Below are 25,358 nucleotides of genomic sequence, written 5' to 3' on the forward strand. Positions count from 1 at the left end.
GTATATTCTTTGTTTTATTTAATTGTTTCTCTCGTACACCCCTCACTGCAGAAAAAGATTGAGTGTGGCTTTTTGAGAGGAGAAATAACACCATGGAAACCAGTCAACAAAACAAATGAGCTGAACAATAGCCCGCCCTCCTGTTCAGGCTCCTCTGCTGATTGGACAAACTGTCCAAAAATGCAGCTCTGCAATTAGTCAAAGTGACTGTCAGTCAAATATGATCCTCAAACAGAGTAGGTTGTGGGGCAACAGGAGACAGCAATGCACTGATTTGCTTTCTCATAGATTTGATTTCATTTAAGGAGATCGATCCTGTCTGACTTAGGAAACCAGAGGGAATCAAATGTGATTTAGTTTGAACAAAACAATCACAAAGTCTCAAAACAGAGAATGGTAGTGGGTAAAAAGGTGACAAAAGAAAGTGTTCTTCCATCTGTGTGTGAAGATAATGGAGATGAAGGTGGAAAAGAAGAGGATTGGGAAGAAATTGCAAGCAGGCCGGTCAGCAGACCCAGAAGTCTCTACAGCAGAGGAAGTGTTGATGGCCAAGTGAGTGTCCCTGCTCATATTTCACCATTTCTGTTAACACTTTAGGGTTAACTCTCTGAACAATATATTCTTACAGTATTTATTCATCTTTGCTCATGTTCATGATAGTTCAGAGTGCATTATCTAATGTTAACAAATGCAACTTTTGATTTTGGTTCATGTAATGATGCTGCTCATTGTTACTTCAAGTTAACTCATGTAGTTAACCAAACAAACCTTATTGTAAAGTGTTAACCTGTTCCTTATGCTTGCTTGTTAGAAAACACATGATGACAAGTGCATGTTCCTGGATCAACATCCTTTCAACCAATCAGATTTTAGGGTTTAGGGGAAGTGACATGGTTTGGCCTACGATAGGTTGAACACTGGTTGCTGACATCCCAAAAAAATTCTATCGTGTCCACTGTTGTGGAAGTAGTAAGTGTGAATGACTTCAGTGTGGTTTATGAATATACATTCAAAATACACAGTCAATAAATTTGCATGAATTTAATTGGGGGAAATACTGTGCGCAAACTTAATTTCCAAATACTCAAAGTAAACATATACAGTGTCAATTGAATGCACTTTTTTACCCATCCAAAATATAACCACCATAAAAGCATACAAACTGAATTAAATAATAAAAAATACACTACTGTTCAAAAGTATAATATATAATAATAAATAATAATAAACATGCTTTTATTCAGCAAGTATGGATTAAATTGATCAAAAGTGACAGTAAAGACAATTATAATGTTACGAAAGGTTTATATTTAAAATAAATGCTGCTTTTATACTTTCTATTCATCAAAGAATCCTGAAAAAATATATTTTTTGTGAAAATCACAAAAATATTAAGCAGCACAACTGTTTTCAACATTGATAATAATCATAAATGTTTCTTGAGCAGCAAATCATCATATTAGAATGATTTCTGAAGGATCATGTGACACTGAAGACTGGAGTAATGATGCTGAAAATTCAGCTTTGCATCACAGGAATAAATTACATTTTAAAATATATTCAAAAAGAAAACAGTTATTTTAAATAGTAATAATATCTCAAAATATTGCTGTTTTTACTGTATTTTTTATCAAATAAATGCTGCCTTGAGCATAAGAGACTTCTTACAATCTTTTTGACAGTAATGATGTAATTTAAGCACCAAACTCACTCTCTATTATCATCAGCATATTTTGAACTTGATGGGAATGTGGTTGACCAGTGTTTGTTTTCGTCTCATTGTATATAGTTTATGCTTTCTCAACTTTTTGATGCTCTCACCGTTTGCTTCGCTCCACTGTCAATCCCTCAATCCCCCGCATGAGCCTGTCGCTCAGCTCCCATAGAAAATGAATTGTAAACGCCCGCTCATCTCAGCACCAGTGGGCACATACAGTTACTTTTCAACCACTCACCACAAACCATCTGGCTTCATTCTGGTATCTGGTACTTTATACTATCCAAAAATTCAAGTCATATACCCTACACAGTATGTTTCATTTGGAAATGTGTCACATTGTGGAAGTAAAATGATAGGACTGCACCATTCAGAAGTGAAGCATATTCAAATAACGGTAATGTTTAACTAGAACAGCAAAGTTTGCTTGGAATGTTTGCTTGGCCTACTAGAATGTTTTGAATAATGTTGAAAAAGCCTTGAAAAAGTTTGAAGGTTTATAAGACTTGTAGACAAAAGTGAACAATAACACGATGGATGGATGGATGGATGGATGGATGGATGGATGGATGGATGGGTGGATGGGTGGATGGGTGGATGGATGGAAATGTTATCACTATATTTTTTTTACTAAAGCAACAAAGTCTTATTAGAAAGTTTTGAATAATGTCGAAAAATCCTTGAAGACCAGGAGTCAGGAGTCAGATTAATTAAAGGAAATTTTTACATAAGAATAGTTTGCAGTTTCATCAGCAGAAGCCAGCTCATGAGGAGTTCGTAGGCCGCGCTCCCTCTAACAGTCTCCCCGCCTCCGTCTAACGTACATACAATTTTCTGAACAGTTATACTGTTTTCAAGGTCTAGACATGTCATTACCACCATGTGGAATGATTCTGATTGGTTCTAACAACATGCAATGTAAGCAACTTTCCACACGTAGACAGATAGGAGCATATATCACTAAAAATGCGTAGACTTGATGTCGCCCAGGCCCAGATTAGTCCCCAGTGACCTCGGAGGTCACAGAAAAGCGTCTAAAGGTCTGGCATCGCCTGCAGGAAGGCCCATATCCAATACTGGATCTGCACAGAATCATGAAACGCACACACAATGCTCCACAGAATAGCAGTTTCCCTCAAGGTTTGGAACATCTTAACTAACTATCAACAAAGCACTTCTCCAAAACATGCTGATACTAACTCTAATTCAGAAGTGACTTTATTCTATTCTATAAAGAAAGAAAGGTATATCAAAGAGGTACATTTCTCTGAGTCCCCAAAGAGTCCCATAGCTGTGACATAGATGACCCCAGGGGTCACTTTAGTAAGACATACAGTTAACACATGCTGAGCACTCTTCACTCCCTGGAGTGTCAAACACCAAGGACATTTGCCTGTCAGCACGTCTTGACACAGACATCAGAGCAGCACCTAAAGAATGTGGATTCAAAAGCACACAGCACCTAAAACACTTCAATATCCAAAATCACTCCTTGAATATAGAGAACTGATTAATCAAATGTAGGAAATGGTTATAACTTGATTATCATTAATTCTTATTTTAATATTGAACATAAAATCATTCTTGAAGGATATGTGTCTGATGAAGAGACAAGTAATGTTTGGCTTGACCCTTGACCCTTTAGATGTATGGATGGGTGGATGGATGGATGGGTGGGTGGATGGGTGGACGGATGGAAATGTTATCAATATATTTTTTTTACTAAAGCAACAAAGTCTTATTAGAAAGTTTTGAATAATGTCGAAAAATCCTTGAAAATGTTGAAGGTTTATAAGACTTGTAGACATAAGTGAACAAAAACACGGTGGATGGATGGATGGGTGCGGATGGATGGATGGATGGATGGATGGATGGGTGGATGGGTGGATGTAACAGGTAGATCCACTGGAGGCAAGTGTTTTGAACCCAAGTGCAGCATTTATTAACAATAAACAAAACTTAAAACAAAGACTTGGCTTAACTTGGTCAAAACATAAAACAAAGTCATGGCATGGCTAAACAAAACTCACCACCAGCAGGTTACAACGTTAATAACAGACAAAGACACATGGCAAACATGAGGGCTTAAATACACACACTAATGACAAGACAAGTGACACCTGTGAACAGTGATTAAACAATGAACCAATGACAGGACAAGACACAAGATTACATAAGGGCATGGGAGTCACATGACAATGAAACACATGACAAAACCAGGAAACTGAAAGGACAAGACAAACTAGAAACATGACAGTAAACTTGATGAACTAAACACATGAAACATGAACCAACACCAAAACACCATGTGACAGAGGATGGGTGGGTGGATGGATGGTCGGATGGAAATGTTATCAATATAATTTTTTTACTAAAGCAACAAAGTCTTATTAGAAAGTTTTGAATAATGTCGAAAAATCCTTAAAAATGTTGAAGGTTTATAAGACTTGTAGACATAAGTGAACAAAAACACAGTGGATGGATGGATGGATGGATGGATGGATGGATGGATGGATGGATGGATGGATGGATGGATGGATGGATGGATGGGTGGATGGGTGGATGGGTGGGTGGATGGATGGAAATGTTATCAATATAATTTTTTTTACTAAAGCAACAAAGTCTTATTAGAAAGTTTTGAATAATGTTGAAAAATACTTGACAATTTTGAAGGTTTATAAGACTTGTAGACATAAGTGAACAATAACATGGTGGATGGATGTATGGATGTATGGATGGGTGGATGGATGGATGGATGGATGGATGGATGGGTGGATGGATGGATGGATGGATGGGTGGATGGATGGATGGATGGATGGATGGGTGGATGGGTGGGTGGATGGATGGACGGATGGAAATGTTATCAATATAATTTTTTTACTAAAGCAACAAAGTCTTATTAGAAAGTTTTGAATAATGTCGAAAAATCCTTGAAAATGTTGAAGGTTTATAAGACTTGTAGACATAAGTGAACAAAAACACAGTGGATTGATGGATGGCTGGATGGATGGATGGATGGATGGACTTGTAGACATAAGTGAACAATAACATGGTGGATGGATGTATGGATGTATGGATGGATGGATGGATGGATGTATGGATGGATGGATGGATGGATGTATGGATGGAGGGATGGGTGGATGGATGGATGAATGGATGGGTGGATGGATGGAGGGATGGGTGGATGGATGTATGGATGGATGGATGGATGGATGTATGGATGGAGGGATGGGTGGATGGATGGATGAATGGATGGGTGGATGGATGGATGGATGGATGGATGTATGGATGGAGGGATGGGTGGATGGATGGATGGAGGGATGGGTGGATGGATGGATGGGTGGATGGGTGGATGGGTGGATGGATGGACGGATGGAAATGTTATCAATGTATTTTTTTTTACTAAAGCAACAAACTCTTATTAGAAAGTTTTGAATAATGGCAAAAAATCCTTGGAAATTTCTGAAGGTTTATAAGACTTGTAGACAATAGACATAAGTGAACAATAATAGATGGATGGATGGATGGATGGATGGAATTAAATTGTATAGAATTTTTTTAGAAATGATAAAGTGTTATTGGAAAGTTTTGAATAATATTGAAAAAGCCTTAAAAAGTTTGAAGGTTTATAAGAATAGATATATAGATAGATGTTGAAAAAGCCGGGGAGGTTTATAAGACTTGTAGGCAAAATAGTAAAACTTTGGACACACGCTAAATGACGAATTATCATTTCTAAGCATGTTCCCTGCCTGAAAATTTGCATCCTTCTGCTCAGAGAGTGCCTAGATCCCCCATCCAGCATCAAAGCATGAGAATGGCCCATGAGGATGAAGATTGTACAAATGAAGAAGACGAGGTGGATGAAGGTGGAGGCCTCCCAGGTGATGGACAGCAGCAGGAGAGAGAGTGTATCATCAGTGACGAAGATTTTGACATAGACCTGGAACTCGACAGATTTCACAGTGAGAGTTCTTATTAAAAGTGAAAGTGTGAATATGAACACAGAGAGAGAGAGAGAAAGAGAGAGAGAGAGAGAGAGAGAGAGAGAGTGGGCTGGCGGGGGGACGTGGGTGATGCACGTTCTGATAGAGGGTGTCAAAGAGCTAAGGGGCAGAGAATATGATGTTTCCACTCAATGGAGAATAAAACAGGCAAACGGCCGTGAGTCATGCTTGTAATTTCAGACAGGCTTCTCTCTCTCTCTCTCTCTCTCTCTCTCTCTCTCTCTCTCTCTCTCTCTCTCTCTCTCTCTCTCTTTCATTTTCACCTGCTTGTTCTGCAGATACCACAGAAACACCTACACAATCCTCTACATATACATAAATCACGGCTCGATCCATCTTTCACTATCTCTCTGATGGCTGTTTATTCAGCTTATTAGAGATAGCCATCTGCTAGATTACTGCTGTGTGCCTCCGCATAGCTTAATGAATGGCTTGGGAATTTTCCACATTCATGATAATTGCGCATCTCAATGAGAAACAATGATACATTGTTGTTGTATTTGGTTTACAAAGTCACACCAGTTCATCTCCATTGAGCTGTAAGGTTGCTTGTGTGAATACGCCACATTGGTTATCTTCTGTATCGACTGATTAACGTTGCTTGATGAGGAAAGCATCATTATTAGTTTTACTCATAACAATAATAGTCAACCCCTAACTTTATGTTTTAAATGTCAATGAGTAATTTGTCCTGCGCTGTTTGTACTACTGACAGAAAAGAGACAGTACCTCTTGTAACATACATCAACTTGATGCAACCTGGACACATCATCAGTGATGTTACCTGGGGTCACAGAGTGTTTCAGGTCTTTCAAGCATCATACACTCTCACCCAGGCGACCCAGCGGGGGTTGATCAGGCCCCAGCTTGTGTCCAGGTAGCCCTACCCCACCCATGGTTCTCCTCTCCTTATCCACAGCCACATTGAGGCAACTTCTGCGGAGAGAGATGTGTTGATGATGTGTGTGAGTGCTGGTAGGAGTGTAGGAGAGATGGCTTGAAGGAGATGTGAGGGAATGGGATCGAGAGGACAGGTGGTAGGATGGCTGGAGAGGAGAAGTTTAGATACTTCGGCCTCAGTGAGTGTAGAAAATGAGGAGAGGGTATGTTCGCTTGTGGATGTGGCTGATCATAAATCCACAGTGCGCGGGGGTGAGAACTGATTGCTGATAGTTGTCGTTTTGTTTGTGAAGAATTGTGCAAAGTTGTCTGGAGATAGGGAGGTGGTGGAGGAGGACAGAGCAGAGAGTTAAATGTTCTGAAAAGTGTGCGTGAGTTTGAGGTGCTGCTTATTTTGTTTTGGAAATAAGAAGATTTAGTTGCATGTACTTCATCTGAGAAGGATGAGAGCAGAGACTGATACTTAGCTAGATCAGATGGGTGGTTCGATTTATGTCATTTCCTCTCTGATGCCCTGAGTATCGTCCGGTGTTCACGAATAACACACGAGAGTAACACACGAGAATGAACCTCATTGGTTCTCACAGAAGCTCAAACGAGCTGCGTAACACAAGAATGAACATCATTGGTTCTCACAGAAGCTCAAACGTGATGCGTAACACACGAGAATGAACCTCATTGGTTCTCACAGAAGCTCAAACGAGCTGCGTAACACGAGAATGAACCTCATTGGTTCTCACAGAAGCTCAAACGTGCTGCGTAACATGAGAATTAACCTCATTGGTTCTTGCAGAAGCTCAAACGTGATGCGTAACATGAGAATGAACCTCATTGGTACTCGCAGAAGCTCAAACGTGATGCGTAACACACGAGAATGAACCTCATTGGTTCTCGCAGAAGCTCAAACATGATGCGTAACACGAGAATGAACCTCATTGGTTCTCGCAGAAGCTCAAACGTGATGCGTAACACATGAGAATGAACCTCATTGGTTCTCGCAGAAGCTCAAACGTGATACGTAACACGAGAATGAACCTCATTGGTTCTCGCAGAAGCTCAAATGTGATGCGTAACACGAGAATGAACCTCATTGGTTCTTGCAGAAGCTCAAACGTGATGCATAACAGGCGAGAATGAACCTCATTGGTTCTCGCAGAAGCTCAAACGTGATGCGTAACACACGAGAATGAACCTCATTGGTTCTCGCAGAAGCTCAAACGTGATACGTAACACGAGAATGAACCTCATTGGTTCTCGCAGAAGCTCAAATGTGATGCGTAACACGAGAATGAACCTCATTGGTTCTCGCAGAAGCTCAAACGTGATGCGTAACACACGAGAATGAACCTCATTGGTTCTCGCAGAAGCTCAAACGTGATGCGTAACACAAAAATGAACCTCATTGGTTCTTGCAGACACTCAAACGTGATGCGTAACACGAGAATGAACCTCATTGGTTCTTGCAGACACTCAAACGTGATGCGTAACACGAGAATGAACCTCATTGGTTCTTGCAGACACTCAAACGTGATGCGTAACACGAGAATGAACCTCATTGGTTCTCACAGAAGCTCAAACGTGATGCGTAACACAAAAATGAACCTCATAGGTTCTTGAAAATCAAGCGAACATGCTTGAGCTTCCATTTACCACAACTGATGTGCTTTGATGAATGTTTATAAGTGAATAAAAGCCTAAATTCAATCTGTTCATCATATAAAGCGATGGACTAAAATGCTTGATTCATATGGATTCGTTTTACGATCTCTTTATGAACTACCACTTTTTGAAAGTGGTAGTTGCATAGCTGTCAATGGAGGGAGAGAAATCTCTCCGATTTCATAAAAAAGATCTTCATTTGTGTTGAAAGATGAACGGAAGTCTTACGGGTTTGGAACGACACGAGGGTGAGTAAATGATGACAGAATTCTGGGTGAACTAACCCATTAAGCGAAAGGGCTAACTAGAAATGCTAACTATCCAAACCTTGACTCGTTGCTTGGGCTTGTAAACACCCTATAACCACATAGAAATAACCACTCACACACTTTAGCAACCACATCACAATGCGAAGTTTGAGAAATATTTTACCAATTTGCATTATTTATACAAGAGATATCTTGAGAATGAGAGGTATTCTGATTGTGTTTTAGATGGAAAAAAAGAATATGACCCTACAGGCCAGTCTGGCTACAGAGAGGCTTGTAAAATGCTGAACGTAATTCCTGTATCCTACTTCCTCCGAAATATGAACCAGAGTGAACTCAACATGATGCATTATGGACTGGGCTCACAGGTAAGAGCAAAGAAGCAGATTTAATGTCAAACTTTAAAACGGTGATGAAATAATGCATTATAATGGTTCAGGAAGTATTTTTCCCATAGGATGTTTTTGAAGAGTTAAAAGCCATGATAAACAATTAAGGGTCTCAACAATTGGCCATTTTCTATTTTCATTAGTAAACTCAGCCTCATCCTACCTTCGGAGGCTGCAAGCCAAGGTAGGAAAGCATCGAGGCACATCCAAACCCTTTCTGAAAGCAGTCCTTCGCTGCCTTTGATATCCAACAATCCATTCTGTGACAGTTAAAGTTAAAGGAAGTGAGAGATTGTAAGTTTTGAATGCTTTTATCTTCTAAATGCGAATTGCGTCATTGTTTTGAAACACACCAGCTTATAGATAACAGTAAGACTAACATATTCATACTAAAAGCCAAAACAAGGCCATTTTGATTTCATAGGGACTTAAACTAAAACAATTCATAAAAATAAGCTGGCCTTGGGAAAAATGCTTTGGTGGACACACGGCCTAAGGGGTAACAAAACAATGTTCAACATTTGAAAAACTCCCCTCTATAGGGTACCAAAGCTTTGGCGGTTTCCTTGGTAACCAACACCTCCATCCTGAAACTGAATCTGCGAGATAATTGTATGGAGGGAATGGGCGCGGCTGCCATCGCTGACATGCTCAAAGAGAATTGTTACATCACAGGTGACTTTCTCCAGCCTCGTCCCACACACTACTTCTACTTCACAGTACTGCCTTGTTTTCTGCTGGACTTTTATTTGGGATTCACTAGAAGTGTGAACTTCAAGTCTGTTTGATCTCATCTGTGAGAAAGTCTAGTCACGAGAAGAACATGGTGATTGGATAGTCTGGAATTTTTCAGTCCTACATTGTGATATCTGAGCGAACATACAACGGTGTTGTCTGGTGAAAATTTGATAGAAATTATCCAGTTCAAATTATACAAATAATAAAATGGCGATAATTCTGTTGGTGTGGATGTAGCCCCCAAAGCATACAATAGTAATGTCATAAAAAACACACACTTTCACTGAAAAAAAACTTTGAAACCATTTTCACTCAGAAATAGCTAATAAATTTCACAAATTATTACAAAGAAATGGCAAGAAAGACACTGAATTAAACATGTATTAAGTAGAAAGACTGAAATAGTATTTTCTTGTAAAATGTAGGGGAGCGCGGGGCACAGCCTAACGCGGGGTTAGTTGTAACATGCATGTTTTAACCCTTTCCACACATCCCAGAATGACGAAACGTCTCGGGTTATGACTATAACCCTTGTTCCCCGAGAAGGGGAACGAGACACTGCGTCATCGTGACGACACTCTGGGGAACGCCCCTTCGCGTAAAGCGTCTGAAGAAACTGTAGAATCAGCCCAATCCGATTGGTGTTGCGTGATGACGTCGTATGTGACGGCATACCCGGAAGATACAAAGAGACGTCTGAACGAAACAGAGATAGCGTTCTTTGCGATGAAGCGAGCGCTCTGATGATTGGGTGGACACGAGACGCAGTGTCTCGTTCCCCTTCTCGGGGAACAAGGGTTATAGTCATAACCCGAGACGTTCCCCTTCGAGGGAACTCGAACTGCGTCATCGTGACGACACTCTGGGGAACGAGTACCAACTATCCCGCACCAATCATACCCACCCCAGTGTGAAGCTGGAACCAGGCACAACTAGGGGACGAGCACTCTCGCGCCAGGCGTCTCAGGGAGATGCAGACTATAAAAACGAATGAAGGTGTGAGGAGTGGCCCACCCAGCTGCCTCGCAGATGTCTAGCATAGAGGCCCCAGAAAGGAGGGCTACCGAGGAGGCCATGCTCCTGGTAGAATGGGCCCTCACGGCTAAGGGTGAAGGCAGGTTGCGCACCCGATAAGCCATGGCTATAGCCTGGACAATCCAGTTACTAATCGTCTGCTTTGACGCAGGCAGCCCTTTCTTGGGTGAACCAAAACACACCAACAGCTGGTCTGACTTTCTCCACTGAGCAGACTTCTCCAGATAAATCCTCAATGCCCGCACGGGGCAGAGGAGGTGAAGTCTGCTCTCTTCCGCCGTCACGTGAGGTGGAGGATGGAATGCCTGGAGAACCACTGACCTTGCCCTGCTAGATGGCACCTTGGGCACGTAGCCCTGGCTGGGATGCAAGATGGCTTTAACCATGCCAGGGGCAAACTCCAGGCAAGTCGGCGTGACCGCCAAGGCCTGGAGGTCCCCCACTCTCCTCAGAGAAGTGATGGCAAGGAGAAAAGCCACCTTGAAGGTCAGTATTCTCGCCTCAGCCGACTCCAGCGGCTCAAAGGGGGCCTCAGCCAAACCCTCGAGCACCACTGCCAGGTCCCAGGTTGGGACCCTGGAATGAGCCGCAGGCCTCATCCTCCGAGCCCCACGGAGGAAACGTACAACCAGATGGTGCCTTCCCAACGTCGCATCACCTAAAGGTGCGTGGAAAGCCCCAATGGCAGCCACATACACCTTAAGTGTGGACGGGGAAAGACCGGCGGAGAAGCGGTCTTGAAGGAACTCCAGCACTGAAGCCACTGGGCAGTTAACTGGGTTCACCTCCCGCTCTCTACACCAAGTGGAAAATACATTCCACTTTAGGCTGTACAACCTCCTGGTGGATGGAGCTCTGGAACTGAGTAGGGTCTCCACAACACCTGCCGACAGGCCCTCTGCTAGGAACTGAGCCCCCTCAGGGGCCAGACCCAGAGATCCCATACCTCTGGCCGGGGGTAGAAAATCGTACCCCTGGCCTGAGACAGCAGGTCCCTCCTCAGAGGGACCTGCCATGGGGGACCGTCCAGCAGGTCGATGATGTCGGAGAACCATACTCGAGTGGGCCACCGGGGTGCTACTAAGAGAAGGCTGACGCCCTCCCGGCGGACACGTTCCAGAACTCCCGGGAGCAGAGCAATCGGGGGAAAAGCGTACAGACGCAGCCTCGGCCACGTCTGTGCCATGGCATCCAGCCCCAGAGGGGCCGGATGAGTGAGGGAGAACCACAGCGGGCAGTGGGACGTCTCTCGAGACGCAAATAGATCCACTTCCACCGGGCCCAGCCGCTCGCACATAGCCTCCACCACCTCGGGGTGGAGCCGCCATTCCCCGGGCCTCAGCCCCTGCCTCGACAGGATGTCTGCTCCCTGATTTTGGTCCCCGGGAATGTACATCGCCTTGAGGGATGACAACTTCCCCTGGGACCACAGAAGGACCTGATGCGCCAGTCTGCAAAGAGGGCGCGACCTCAGGCCCCCCTGGTGGTTCAGATACGATACCGCCGACATGTTGTCGGATCGTATCAGGACATGGTGGCCGCGGAGGTCCGGGAGAAAGCTCCTCAGAGCCTTGAAGACCGCCAGCATTTCCAGGCAATTGATATGCCAGGAAGAATGCCGGGTCCCCCACAGACCCCTGGAAAAGCGGCCTTCCATGACCGCGCCCCAACCAGTGAGGGAAGCGTCTGTTGAAACGGACTTCCGGCAACACGACGCTCCCAACACTGGCCCCTGGGACAGGAACCAAGGTTTCTTCCACATGACGAGGGAACGAAGGCATCTGCGCGTTACCCTGATCATGCGGAAAGGATTCCCCCTGGGGGAAAACCCCTTGGTTCTCAGCCACCACTGGAGGGGTCTCATGTAGAGCAGACCGAACGGAATCACGTTGGCTGCTGCTGCCATGAGACCCAGCAGTCTCTGAAACTGCTTCACAGTGAGGCTGCGGCCCAGTTTCACTCTCAAGACCATCGCCAGTATGGACTCCACGCGTGCGGGGGACAGTTGTGCCCGCATCAGAGTCGAATTCCATACAACCCCCAGGAACGTGGTCCTCTGGGAGGGCGTCAACACGCTCTTCTTCGTGTTGAGTCTGAGACCCAAGCACCTTATGTGGGCTAGAACGACATCTCGATGTCGAACCGCCATATCGTACGACTGAGCCAAAATCAGCCAGTCGTCGATATAATTGAGTATACGGATGCCCTGGAGTCTCAACGGAGCCAGTGCTGCATCCATACACTTCGTGAAGGTGCGAGGGGAGAGAGCTAGGCCGAACGGAAGAACCCGATACTGGTACGCTTTGCCCCCGAAAGCGAACCGCAGGAACTTCCTGTGAGCTGGAAGGATGGAGATATGGAAGTATGCGTCCTTCAGATCTATCGTGACGAACCAGTCCTCGAACTGGATCTGAGTCACGATGGCTGGAATTGTGAGCATCCTGAACCTGTATCTCCTCAGAGACCGGTTCAGGTGCCTGAGATCTAGAATTGGACGCAACCCCCCATCCTTCTTGGGAACTATGAAGTACCGGCTGTAGAACCCGGACTCCCTGTCTGGTGGAGGAATATACTCTATAGCCTCCTTGACCAGCAGAGAGCGTACTTCTTGCTCCATCACCCGCACCTGCTCGGGACCGACCACAGTTCGAACCACCCCGTTGAATTTCGGGGGAGGGAAACCGAACTGCAGTCTGTAACCCCGTTCCACAGTACGCAGGGCCCATGCAGATATACTCGGAAGGCATGACCATGCGCCGAGATAATCTACTAAGGGAACTAGCCTCTCGAGGCCAGCCTCGGGTGTTATTCGAGCCCCTACCCCAACGCCCTGAAGCGGCTGACCGGCAGGGTGTCGTCGGGGAAGAGGTCCGTGAGGCGCACGCGGCTGCTGAACTGTCGCAAGTCCTAATGGAGGCGACTGGTTCAGTGCGCGCGCGCAGGGAACCGATGCGGCCCGAAACGTCTTGGACGGCGGGAGCGCAGCAACGATTCCCCGAGAGTCCCAGAGTGGAAACGACCTCGATCGCTCCACCCTGTGGGGGACGACTCTCAGCGGTCCTGCCGAAGCTAGGACCGCTTGGGAGCCTTCTTAGCCTGGATAACGTCCCTCAGGTCGCTCTTAGGCTGAGAAGGCTTCCTGCGAGAGCGCCGTCTCTTTTGCCAAGCTCCCTCGGGAGGGGCGCGGGAGGCGACACTCTGCCTCTGCGCATCGCGGTGTGATGCGCTGGATGAGGGTCCGGGCTGCCCACCCGGGCCTGCTGTAACTGCAGAGCCCGAGCGGCGAGGGAAGAACTTCTGGAAGGCGGCTGACTGCTTCCTCGCCTCCTGAAACCTCTCGACGACAGTATCCACTGCCCCGCCGAAGAGGCCAGAAGGCGAGATCGGAGCATCAAGGAGAAAATGTTTCTCTCTCTCCTTGATTCCCGACAGCGTCAGCCAGAGATGCCTCTCAACGCATACCATTCCAGCCATAGAGCGGCCCACAGCGCGAGCCGTCTCTTTGGTAATGCGGAGAGACAAATCCGTTGCCTTCCTGAGCTCAGTGAAGTCATCCGGAGATGGTCCCTCGCCCTCATCCAGTTCTTTGAGGAGGTCGGCTTGGTATGCCTGCAGGACCGCCATGGTGTGCAGACAACCAGCAGCTCGACCTGCCGCACTAAAAGCCCTGCCGACTAACTTGGACGTGTCGCGGCAAGGTTTAGTGGGCAGCGACGGAGCCTTCAATGATGCAGCGGCCCCGGGTGAGAGGTGGCCCGCAAGCGCCTCTTCCACCTGTGGCAACGCTGCATACCCCAACTCAGCCGTCCCCAGCACATTAGCAAAATCAAGTACTGGGGGATTAGCTACACGGGCTGAGAAGGGTTTTTCCCACGATCTACACAACTCGTTATGCAGATCGGGGAAAAAAGGAAGACCCCGCCGTGGAGGTTGAACCCGACGCCTGAAAAAGCGTTCATCCAGCTTAGATGGTGGCTGGATGTCCACTATTTCTTGTGGCCAATCCAAACTCAGTTTGGCCACAGCGCGGACTAAAACCTCCACTAGCTCCTCAATAGCGGGTGTGTGGGGTGGCGAAAGCCCCACATCATCCACCTCGATCCTCAAATTGTCTGATTCCTCAGAATCAGACAGCCTGAGAATCGGATCCTCCGCCCCGCGGGAAGAAGCCGCATCGCGGGCTTCCACACGGGGCGGGAGGATATCAGAATCGTCAGAGGAGGATAGGGAGGATGCCTCAGCAGTCCCATATCCTCTTGACAGATCCCGCTGTGAGCCCCACGATCTACGGCGCCGCGCTGCCTCAACAGACGCAGGCCCAGAACCGCGGGGCTCACGAGGCTGACCGGTCTCCTCAAAGACGGCCAGCCGCGAGCGCAGCACCCTCAGCGGCAGCAGTTCACAATCACCGCAAGCCGCCCCCTCAAGAGCGGCTTGGGCGTGCTGCACGCCGAGACACTGCACACAAAGCTGATGTGTGTCCGTGCCCGTAATATAGCGCGGACACGGGTGCACACACAGCCTGAAACGCTCGCTCGCCATAGTAAATATATTTCACTTACTTTCACTGCAACAACACCTTCAGACTGAACAAACAGAGCGCTCACGCTGAAGAGCAAAAAAGCTATCTCTGTTTCGTTCAGACGTCTCTTTGTATCTTCCGGGTATGCCGTCACATACGACGTCATCACGCAACACCAATCGGATTGGGCTGATTCTACAGTTTCTTCAGACGCTTTACGCGAAGGGGCGTTCCCCAGAGTGTCGTCACGATGACGCAGTTCGAGTTCCCTCGAAGGGGAACTGAGTGTATTTACTAGTTGCCATATCAACATTATTTAGAGAAAAAATTGCTCCAAAATTAAAAAATCTCTGGAAGATATTACTGAACATGTATTTAACCATAGCAAAAGTAAATTTCTTACTTAAGTTTAGTTTTCATCTCTGTTTTTTGTGTTTATTTAAAATAAGACAAATCCGATATTATTGTAATCTTATATCTGTTATTTAACAGTTGAGATAGTTCTTTAATGCTGATCTAACCAGCAGAAGACACGAGCCGCGGTTTAAATCCCAGTTGCGCAGCTGGGGTGCGTTGTAACACTGCGTTACAATGAGCCCCTATTAGAAATATGCCATTATATTCTATACTTTTATTAATTCTTTTGAGAAACCATGAGAAAAGTGTGAATAATGACTGAGAGTTAATGTTCAGAAATTATTAATTATTATTATGTTTTGAACTATGCTGTATAGCTGTATTTAGCAATGTATTTGTAGTCAAACTCAAAAATGCTTATATTTTTAATGATTAAAAAATGCCATTATTTTATTTAAAAAAGTTAATAATTGTATTTTATTGACAAGTTGAGTTTGTCTTGTATATTTTTTCGATTATATCAGATAACATTTTAAGCTGTTATTTGGTCATGTTACGTTGTGCCCCACCACATGTTACAATGTACCCCACCTATGGGGCATGTTGTCACATTTCACTTCCATTCTTTCGGGGTAAATCAATAAAAAAGTATACACTATATTAATGAAACAAAACCACATAATTGTACTAGACATGTGTGCAATTAATGAGGGAAAAAATAAATACTCTGAACCCCAATTGGATTTACACAAACTGAGAAAGTCAAAAAGCGTTACTTTGAAAAGTAATGTGTTACAATATTGAGTTACTCTCTAAAAAAAAGTAACTAATTGCGTTAGTTACTTTTAATGTAAAGTAATGCGTTAAATTATTTTTGCGTTACTTTTTCTTACCCAGGCCGGGCTTGCTTGCTTGTTTTTTAATAACAAATAAAAGTTCTATTTTTGGCAAATTTAAAGGCCCTTTCACCAAAAGTGAAATAAACAGGCCTCAGGCTGAAGGAAATGCAGATTCACGGCTGTACAGTAGAGGGTGCAGCTCAAGCTAATTTTTCAGCTGGATGGGAAAGAATTAGTCTGGCTAACACCAGACCAAGCTCAATCTTTTAAGATTGAACATTAGTCTGGGGAGTCTGCTCTGTATTTTCTACTGCACAAGAGGCATGATCAACAGCATAGTTCAAATGACTCTGTATGCAATTGGATAGTCCTTCAACCAATCAGACCAACGATCCATCGCTTCTCTATCCGTCATTGTGTTAAACCCACCAATAGCGTGCCAGGTGGGTTTGTGATTGGTCCCCGCAAATTTGTAACAGAAGCAGGATAAAAATATGTACAGGTTTCCAGCCTGAGCTGCAGGGCGAAATCAAATCGCCGGCAGATCGGACTGGGATTACCCAGTCTAGGAAAGAATAGGATGAGGTCAAAAGTAACTTGCATTACTAATTTGAAAAAGTAAATGAGATATTATGTTGTCAGTTTAAAAGTAAAACCTTTTTGATTGCGCAGTTGATTGTGTTTTTCCCTCCCAGAAATTGATTTGTCTGAAAACCGGATGGGAGAATATGGAGCCAGGGCTTTGTCCAGCATGTTGTTGGAAAACACTACCCTATCCTCTCTCAACCTCTCCGGGAACCATCTGGATGAGCGAGTGGCCAGACACCTGTCTCCAGCTCTGATAGGCAACCAGAAACTTCAGCACCTCGACCTGAGTCACAATAGATTGGGAGATATAGCAGGTGTGAGATGATGTGAAAAGCTTGCGGTGAAAGGTTCACTCCTTGAGCTTAGACATGATTACGGCTGATCTCTTCTATAATAACTTTGCTTTTAATTGGGCATTTAGTGGTATTTGACAGGTTGTCAAGGTTGAATGGTTGCACATAACACTTGAACTGGAAGACTATTGCATGGCCACTTAGTAGGACAAGTACTAGAAGAAAACATCTTGAGATTTGACCTAAAACATGCATAACAATAGAAACACATTAACCACAGCACTCCTGAGTGTAATAAAATAAAATGTCTAGACGCAAAATTTGGATGATTTCGTTTCAAATCACCAGGCAAAAGATATCCAAGCCAAGGGTGCATCCGAAAAAGCATCTTTTTCATTTTGGCTTTCTGTCCACATTGAGAACATTTTTGTTGAGTGAAAACGTAACTTTTTGAAGATGCTCTCCATAGTGGATAAACCCAGCTAACAAAAACATGTTCTAAGAACATTTAGCTAATGTTCCTATTAAGTTATGAAAACGAGCACGTATGAAGAACAAAAACGTATTTTAAAATGAAAAATTACCACTATAACCAGTAGATGGCATCAGGGGAGCACTTATTTGCAAATTTATTTTTAGACATTATCAAATCACTATTATAGCATTTAAAATCGTATCATTTTGTCACTTTAGTACATAAGTATGTAGGAAACGCCACAAAGTCTCATTAAATAACAAAACCTTTTCTTTAACCTTTCTGAAATGACACAGTGAGTAAATAGCGCTTCCTGTATAATTACTGAAGCTGTCAGTCAGTTCAGCGCAAACTCTGCGTGAAAACTTGCTTATGCGAACGTTAAAGGGGACCTATTTTGCAAAATTCACTTTTACATAGTGTTTGAACATAAATGTGTGTCGGCAGTGTGTGTGCACAACCACGCCTATAATGGTAAAAATCCACCCACTCCTTTTTTTAATCCCCATAAATCACAAGCAGTGTCTCAGAATAAGCCGTTTGCTATACAATGTGTCACATTGCACAGGCCCCGCCCACGATGCTGACGGACTCTGTCCTGTTAGTATAGACCCCGCCCTCAGTGAGCTGTACACACACTCTAAAAATGCTGGGTTAAAAACAACCCAAGTTGGGTTGAAAATGGACAAACCCAGCAATTGGGTTGTTTTAACCCAGTGAAAGGGTTGTTTTAACCCAGCGGTTGGGTTAAATGCTTAAAACAACCCAATCGCTGGGTTAAAACAACCCAATTGCTGAGTTTGTCCATTTTCAACCCAACTTGGGTTGTTTTTAACCCAGCATTTGCAGCCCACCATATTTATCGCCTCGCCAGTGCATATAACAGCAGCATTCAAGTTATCTTATTAAAGCTTTTTTCACCTACACTGTTAAATAATTTTTTATATTTTGACAAATATAGATATTACGTCAGAGTGGAAAATCTGCTGATGAATCCCTTCAAATCTGCTGTTTTCAAACACATCTGGCTCACCAAAGATTATCTTTCTGTGAGAATGTATGGAAAAGCAATTTTTCTAAATAATGTAATTTTTTTTTATTATAGCTAAGTGCTCTCTTCTTAACTGCAATGCAAATTGGAAATGATTTTCAGCTTCAACACAAGCACAATATCTTCCTATTTGCAAGCATCTGAGATATCCAGAGGGCTGGATCTCAAATGATCAGAAACTATGAGGGTATGATGATGAGGGATATAGAATATAGTCCTAAGGCCCCATAGCTGTCAGCATGAATGACAGAGTGTGAAAATAGGGAAATTGCCTCAATAAAATATTGCAAATAATCATCAAGAGGAACTCCTCCATGACCTGCCATGATTCATACATCCTTAACAGATTCCATTGGCACTTCTCTGTTCATATTACATATGGTGATGGCTTTATTTTTATAATCACACGCTGCTTGCTTATTCCTGGCAGGCTACCCTGGTGACCATTGGAAATGTGCTCAATAATGCCTGATATAGTTATATAAATCAAATATGATATTTACTGAGTTTTTTTTATTTAAGAGCTTTGAAAATGGAAACAGTTTGAGGAAATGCTATTTATTAGCTACTGTATACACTCACCTAAAGGATTATTAGGAACACCATACTAATACTGTGTTTGACCCCCTTTCGCCTTCAGAACTGCCTTAATTCTACGTGGCATTGATTCAACAAGGTGCTGAAAGCATTCTTTAGAAATGTTGGCCCATATTGATAGGATAGCATCTTGCAGTTGATGGAGATTTGTGGGATGCACATCCAGGGCACGAAGATCCCGTTCCACCACATCCCAAAGATGCTCTATTGGGTTGAGATCTGGTGACTGTGGGGGCCATTTTAGTACAGTGAACTCATTGTCATGTTCAAGAAACCAATTTGAAATGATTCGAGCTTTGTGACATGGTGCATTATCCTGCTGAAAGTAGCCATCATAGGATGGGCACATGGTGGTCATAAAGGGATGGACATGGTCAGAAACAATGCTCAGGTAGGCCGTGGCATTTAAACGATGCCCAATTGGCACTAAGGGGCCTAAAGTGTGCCAAGAAAACATCCCCCACACCATTACACCACCACCACCAGCCTGCACAGTGTAACAAGGCATGATGGATCCATGTTCTCATTCTGTTTACGCCAAATTCTGACTCTACCATCTGAATGTCTCAACAGAAATCGAGACTCATCAGACCAGGCAACATTTTTCCAGTCTTCAACTGTCCAATTTTGGTGAGCTTGTGCAAATTGTAGCCTCTTTTTCCTATTTGTAGTGGAGATGAGTGGTACCCGGTGGGGTCTTCTGCTGTTGTAGCCCATCCGCCTCAAGGTTGTGCGTGTTGTGGCTTCACAAATGCTTTGCTGCTTTGTAAACCCTAGAAATGGTTGTGCGTGAAAATCCCAGTAACTGAGCAGATTGTGAAATACTCAGACCGGCCCGTCTGGCACCAACAACCATGCCACGCTCAAAATTGCTTAAATCACCTTTCTTTCCCATTCTGACATTCAGTTTGTTCAGGAGATTGTCTTGACCAGGACCACACCCCTAAATGCAATGAAGCAACTGCCATGTGATTGGTTGATTATATAATTGCATTAATGAGAAATTGAACAGGTGTTCCTAATAATCCTTTATGTGAGTGTACGTAATACACTACTTTTCAAACGTTTGGGGTCTGTAAGATTTTTTTTGCTCACCAATGCTGCATTTGTTTGTTCAAAATTTGTTCATAATATTATTAAATATTATTATTTAAAATAACCATTTTCTATTTGAATATATTCACAAATGTAATTTATTCCTGTGATGAAAAAGCTGAATTTTCAGCATCATTACTCCAGTCTTCAGAGTCACATGATCCTTCAGAAATCATTCTAATATCCAATCAATGTGGAAAACAGTGGTGCTTAATATTTTTGTGGATAATTGTTTATATTTATTTCAGAATTCGCTGAATGGAAAATAGAAAGTTTAAAAAGAATAGCATTAAAAAAAATAGATATAATGGTTACACTTTATTTTAGGGTTCAATTCTTGCAATTAAGTATTTGCTTATTAGCATGCATGTTACTTGGATATTGGCTGTTTATTAGGACTTTATAAAGCACATATTAATGCCTTATTCTGCATGACTGTATTTCACATCCCTTAAATGTCTTTACTGTCACTCTTTATCAATTTAATGCAAACTTGTTTAATAAAAGTATTAATTTATTTTGAATGGTGGAGGCCAAAAGCTAAATCTCAGAACTGCATGTTTGCATGTTCAATCCCAGCAATGAGTGAAATATAAATGATCACCATTGCATGCTTGAGCACTTGACCTCAGGTTACTCCAGTGGGGTTGTCTATGTCATTTTTAAAGATGCTTTGGATAAAAGTTTCAACTAAATCTGTGCCTCTCAACTGGTTTTGCTTCAGGACCCTTGATTTTACATCAAGGGCATCAAATCAGGACCCATTTTATTTTTTTAGAGACTGCTCAATTATATATAAAAAAATTTAATTATTGAATTTTATTTCTCTTAGGATTATGCATCTAAAGGTAGCCTAATCTATGGGTGGCCATAAATAAAAAACAGTCTAATTTAACACATTTGACTCATATTTATAATATATATACATATATTATTATATTTAAGGAAGAGGGTCACTCACAAGGGCACCACCATATTTTGAGCCTAAATTACTTGTTACTAGTCGGTTAGATCATGCAGAAATCAAATTATAAGTGAAAGGCACAACAATACACTGAATTAATAACAGTAACTCCCCCATGTTGCTCTTCTCCATCTTTCTCCTCCCCTCAGGGGAAATCCTGGGTGCTGCTATTGCCGAGAACACGGGAATGAAGTCACTCAATCTGGCTTGGAACTGCATTCGAGGAAAAGGAGCCATTGCATTTGCTGAAGGCCTGGGGGTAAGAGAAAAATAAAGTCCATCCTCTGCCAGAGTCATTCACTCATGCTAAGAATTTACTTTAGCCTAAAACCCATTGATCAAGTCGACATTTAACAACATTAAATCCCCCATTCTATGCAGCAAAGGGGTCTTATCATGCAGGAATCAAAGTTTACTTGATGTTTTGAGATAAAAGAGTTACAGTCGTGCACAAAAGTTTACATACCCCTTGCAGAATCTGCAAAATGTTAATTATTTTACGAAAATAAGAGAGATCATACAAAAATGCATGTTATTTATTTCGTACTGTCCTGAATAAGATATTTTATATAAAAGATGTTTACATATAGTCCAAATATGTAAACAAAAAATAGCTGGATTTATAAAAATGACCCTGTTCAAAATTTGACGTACCCTTGATTCTTAGGCCCTGTCCCAAATGGGGGACACCCATAAACTAAACCCTCCCACCCTAAACACTCGAGGTCTTTCTATGACTCTGCACTTCCGTGCCGTAACGCCGCTTTGACTGTCGGGTAGAAATCTGCAGCGGACCACAAAGGGGAGTACTGTTTTTTTTTTTTTTTTTTTTTTTTGTTTGTTATGGTTGTTCTTGAGTCCCTTGTTTGTCCTGAGCAGTTAAACTGCCCAATGTTCTTCAGAAAAATCCTCCAGGTCCTGCAAATTCTTCAGTGTTCCCGCATCTTGTGCATATTTGAACCCTCTCTAGCAGGGACTGTATGATTTTGAGATCCATCTTATCACACCGAGGACGATTGAGGGACTCAAACACAACTAGTAAAAAAGGTTCAAACATTCACTGATGCTCCAGAAAGAAACACGATGCGTTAAGAGCAGGGGGGTGAAAACTTTTGAACAGGATGAAGATTTAATTTATTACTACCCTTTGGAAGCAACAGAAGATACTTACATGTTTCCCGGAAGACAAACTAATGCCGCGTTCCAGGCAACTCGTGACCCGTGTTTTTTCAACCTTCCACCCGTGAAAGTGGTGAAGGTATTGCTCTAACGTTATTTATCCGCAAATGTCCGCCATGCTTTGTTTACATCTAGCTACCGCTCAGGCAGTTTGGCGTGACTTTGAGTCGTGGTTTGAAGTCGTAACTTACGGGCTCAAAAACCTGCCTGGAACCCAACATAAGTACAATTTACCTTGATCTTCAAATTGAAAACATTTTCACCTCCCAGCTCTTTACGTTGCGTTTTTGCCACCAGCAAATCGCTGCATTGCTGATCATGGTTTCGAGTATCGATATATCTGACCTTTCCAATGAACACAAGAATGCGCAGTAATCTCAGACAACTTAATCCAGATATTTTAATCAAATCCACTAATTCTTTCCAAATCAGCCAGAGATCAGTTATCACGATTAGAAGATCTGGCATCTCTCAAATCATCTTTGAGATACAAATAACGGACCCTAGATCTGCTACGTCGCTGCTGCTGCTGCTGATTATTGCTGCAAGTATAAGTATGAACAAGTATGAATACTGCTAATAGATACACAGACACTCTAATAATATGCTGCATAAATAGACATACATACAGCAAATCCCATAGCAGATATAGGCAGGTGGAGCTGGGGAGGTGGAGGGATTCAGAGGAACTCTTATTGCGTGCTTCAGGACTAGTTTTTAGCAAACAATGAACCAGACTGTTTAAATGTTGAGCAAGCAATCTCATTGGCTGCAGGGTCAGCAGAGGCCAATCAGCTTGTGCCATGTGGTAATGATGCAACATGTCCTCCAACCAATACCGATACGACCCATTGGAGCGTTTACCAAAGTTGCGCCCCTATCGACAACAGGACACTTTTTTATTTTAATTCATGAAATACGACCCATAGGAGCGTTTACTAAATGTGTGCCCCTATCGACAACAGGACACTTTCATTTTAATGCTGTTTCCTTTTATTTGCGTCATATTTCGGGTTTTGCGTAGCTCAATTGATAGAGCACTGCAGAATACAACATCATGTAATTATGTGATCATGCAATCATGGGTTCGATCCCAGGGAACACATGTGCTCATAAAGTGTATATGCACTATAAATCACTGGGTAGGTTTAGGGGTGGGGTGGGTATGTAGTTGTTAATAAAAAAATATTTGTGCTAAATGGAAATATGACAAATGGTGATAAAAAGTCCACACATTGCATTTAAATGAACACGCATTTTGATAGGTAACAGTCATACGTCATGATGACGACAGACGTAACACGACACTGTCAATATTTTTTCACCAGCTAGAGGGCGCATGATCTTAAAACGTAAATAAAGGTCATAATAAGGTGCTTGAAAAACGACCTAGAGACTGTCTGTTTTTTTTTTGGAGGACAGTCTGTAATGATGCGATTGCTTACAGATTGTATGTAAAGGACTGCGCCCTCCAGAGTTTCATGACTGAACTAGATAGTTGCCCAAAAATAGACAAATAAAATATATTTTTATGATATATGATATGACCCCTTTAAAAAGGAGAACTTCATTTCTGCACATATGTTATTATAGTCGGTCTGTTGGATTTACCTTTTTAAGGGAAATATCTTCTTGCGGACCCTGGATTTGTCATACAACGGCCTGGGCAAAGAAGGAGCCGTGGCTCTGGAGCAAGCACTCAAAAACAACAATACACTGGAGGATCTGAACATTAGGTACTGTTGTCATAGTATGGTGGTTATATATCATAACTGTATTTATGGACTGCAGGATGTGCTTACAGAGTCAATGTTTTGAAGGCACAAACTGCCCTCACTTATTCTTTTTTACGTGTACACGTGGACAGTTGTCTTGATTTATTGCCGTAATTATGAGATGGTATAGACAACTGAAAATTGTTCAGTGTTTGTCTGCTAAATTTGTTTGAATGATCACAATGCACATTTATTCATGATTTATTTGCAGTGGTGAAATGATTTAGCAAACAGTCAAGCGCATTCATAAACACTTTTACTTCCATTGCCAAAAAATACTTCAGTATTGTCTTTTTTCTTTTGTCTGCAGCAATAATCGCATACCCTTTGAAGGAGCCATCCATTTTGCGCTGGGCCTCAAAGTGAACGCAACTGTACGGATTCTCAAAGTACGAAACACTAGAATAGAAACAGCAGATGAATTATTGAAGTACTAAAGTGGATTTTAAGCGTAAACGTTCAAGTCTGCGTCAGAAGAGATTTATAGCATTTCTATATTTGTTATGACTAATGGTGTTGGTTTTCGGTGTGATCCAGATGTCTAGGAACCCAGTGCAGTCAGCGGGATGCTTCGCCATTCTAAAATCAGTTCAAGCAAACCCAGAATCTGCAGTCGAGTTCTTGGACTTCTCTGTGAGTTACTCGTACCCATTCATTTCTCACATTTCCTTTGATATTTATAGGTTTTCTTTTATTTAACATCCGTTTTCTTGTAGGACATTTGCGTGGACCAAGAATTTGAAGACTTACTCAACAGCACCAAAGAAACACTCCCAAACCTCCAAGTGAAACATGGTGGGAAAATGAATGCTGCAGTTAAAAAGAGCTGAAATTTATTTACAAAAAAACAATCATTCTGAATAATCCATATAGGCATGCAAAACTGCAAATGTATTTTTGAACTTGCAT

At 42.8% G+C, this 25,358-nt stretch overlaps 1 protein-coding gene across 1 annotated transcript; it reads left to right on the forward strand.

Moving 5' to 3' along the window:
• Positions 1-393: 393 nt before the first annotated feature.
• lrrc74b (leucine rich repeat containing 74B) lies at positions 394-25,279 on the forward strand (the record flags this gene model as incomplete). Its single annotated transcript, XM_079814220.1, has 10 exons — positions 394-552; positions 5,496-5,682; positions 8,778-8,920; positions 9,484-9,616; positions 17,128-17,334; positions 21,645-21,754; positions 24,295-24,410; positions 24,760-24,838; positions 24,987-25,082; positions 25,166-25,279. 10 exons carry the CDS (start codon positions 394-396, stop codon positions 25,277-25,279), a joined length of 1,344 nt encoding a protein of 447 aa, XP_079670346.1.
• Between the last annotated feature and the right edge of the window lie 79 nt (positions 25,280-25,358).

Source organism: Gobio gobio (assembly GCF_949357685.1).
Source record: "Gobio gobio genome assembly, chromosome: 4".
Lineage (NCBI taxonomy): Eukaryota > Metazoa > Chordata > Actinopteri > Cypriniformes > Gobionidae > Gobio > Gobio gobio.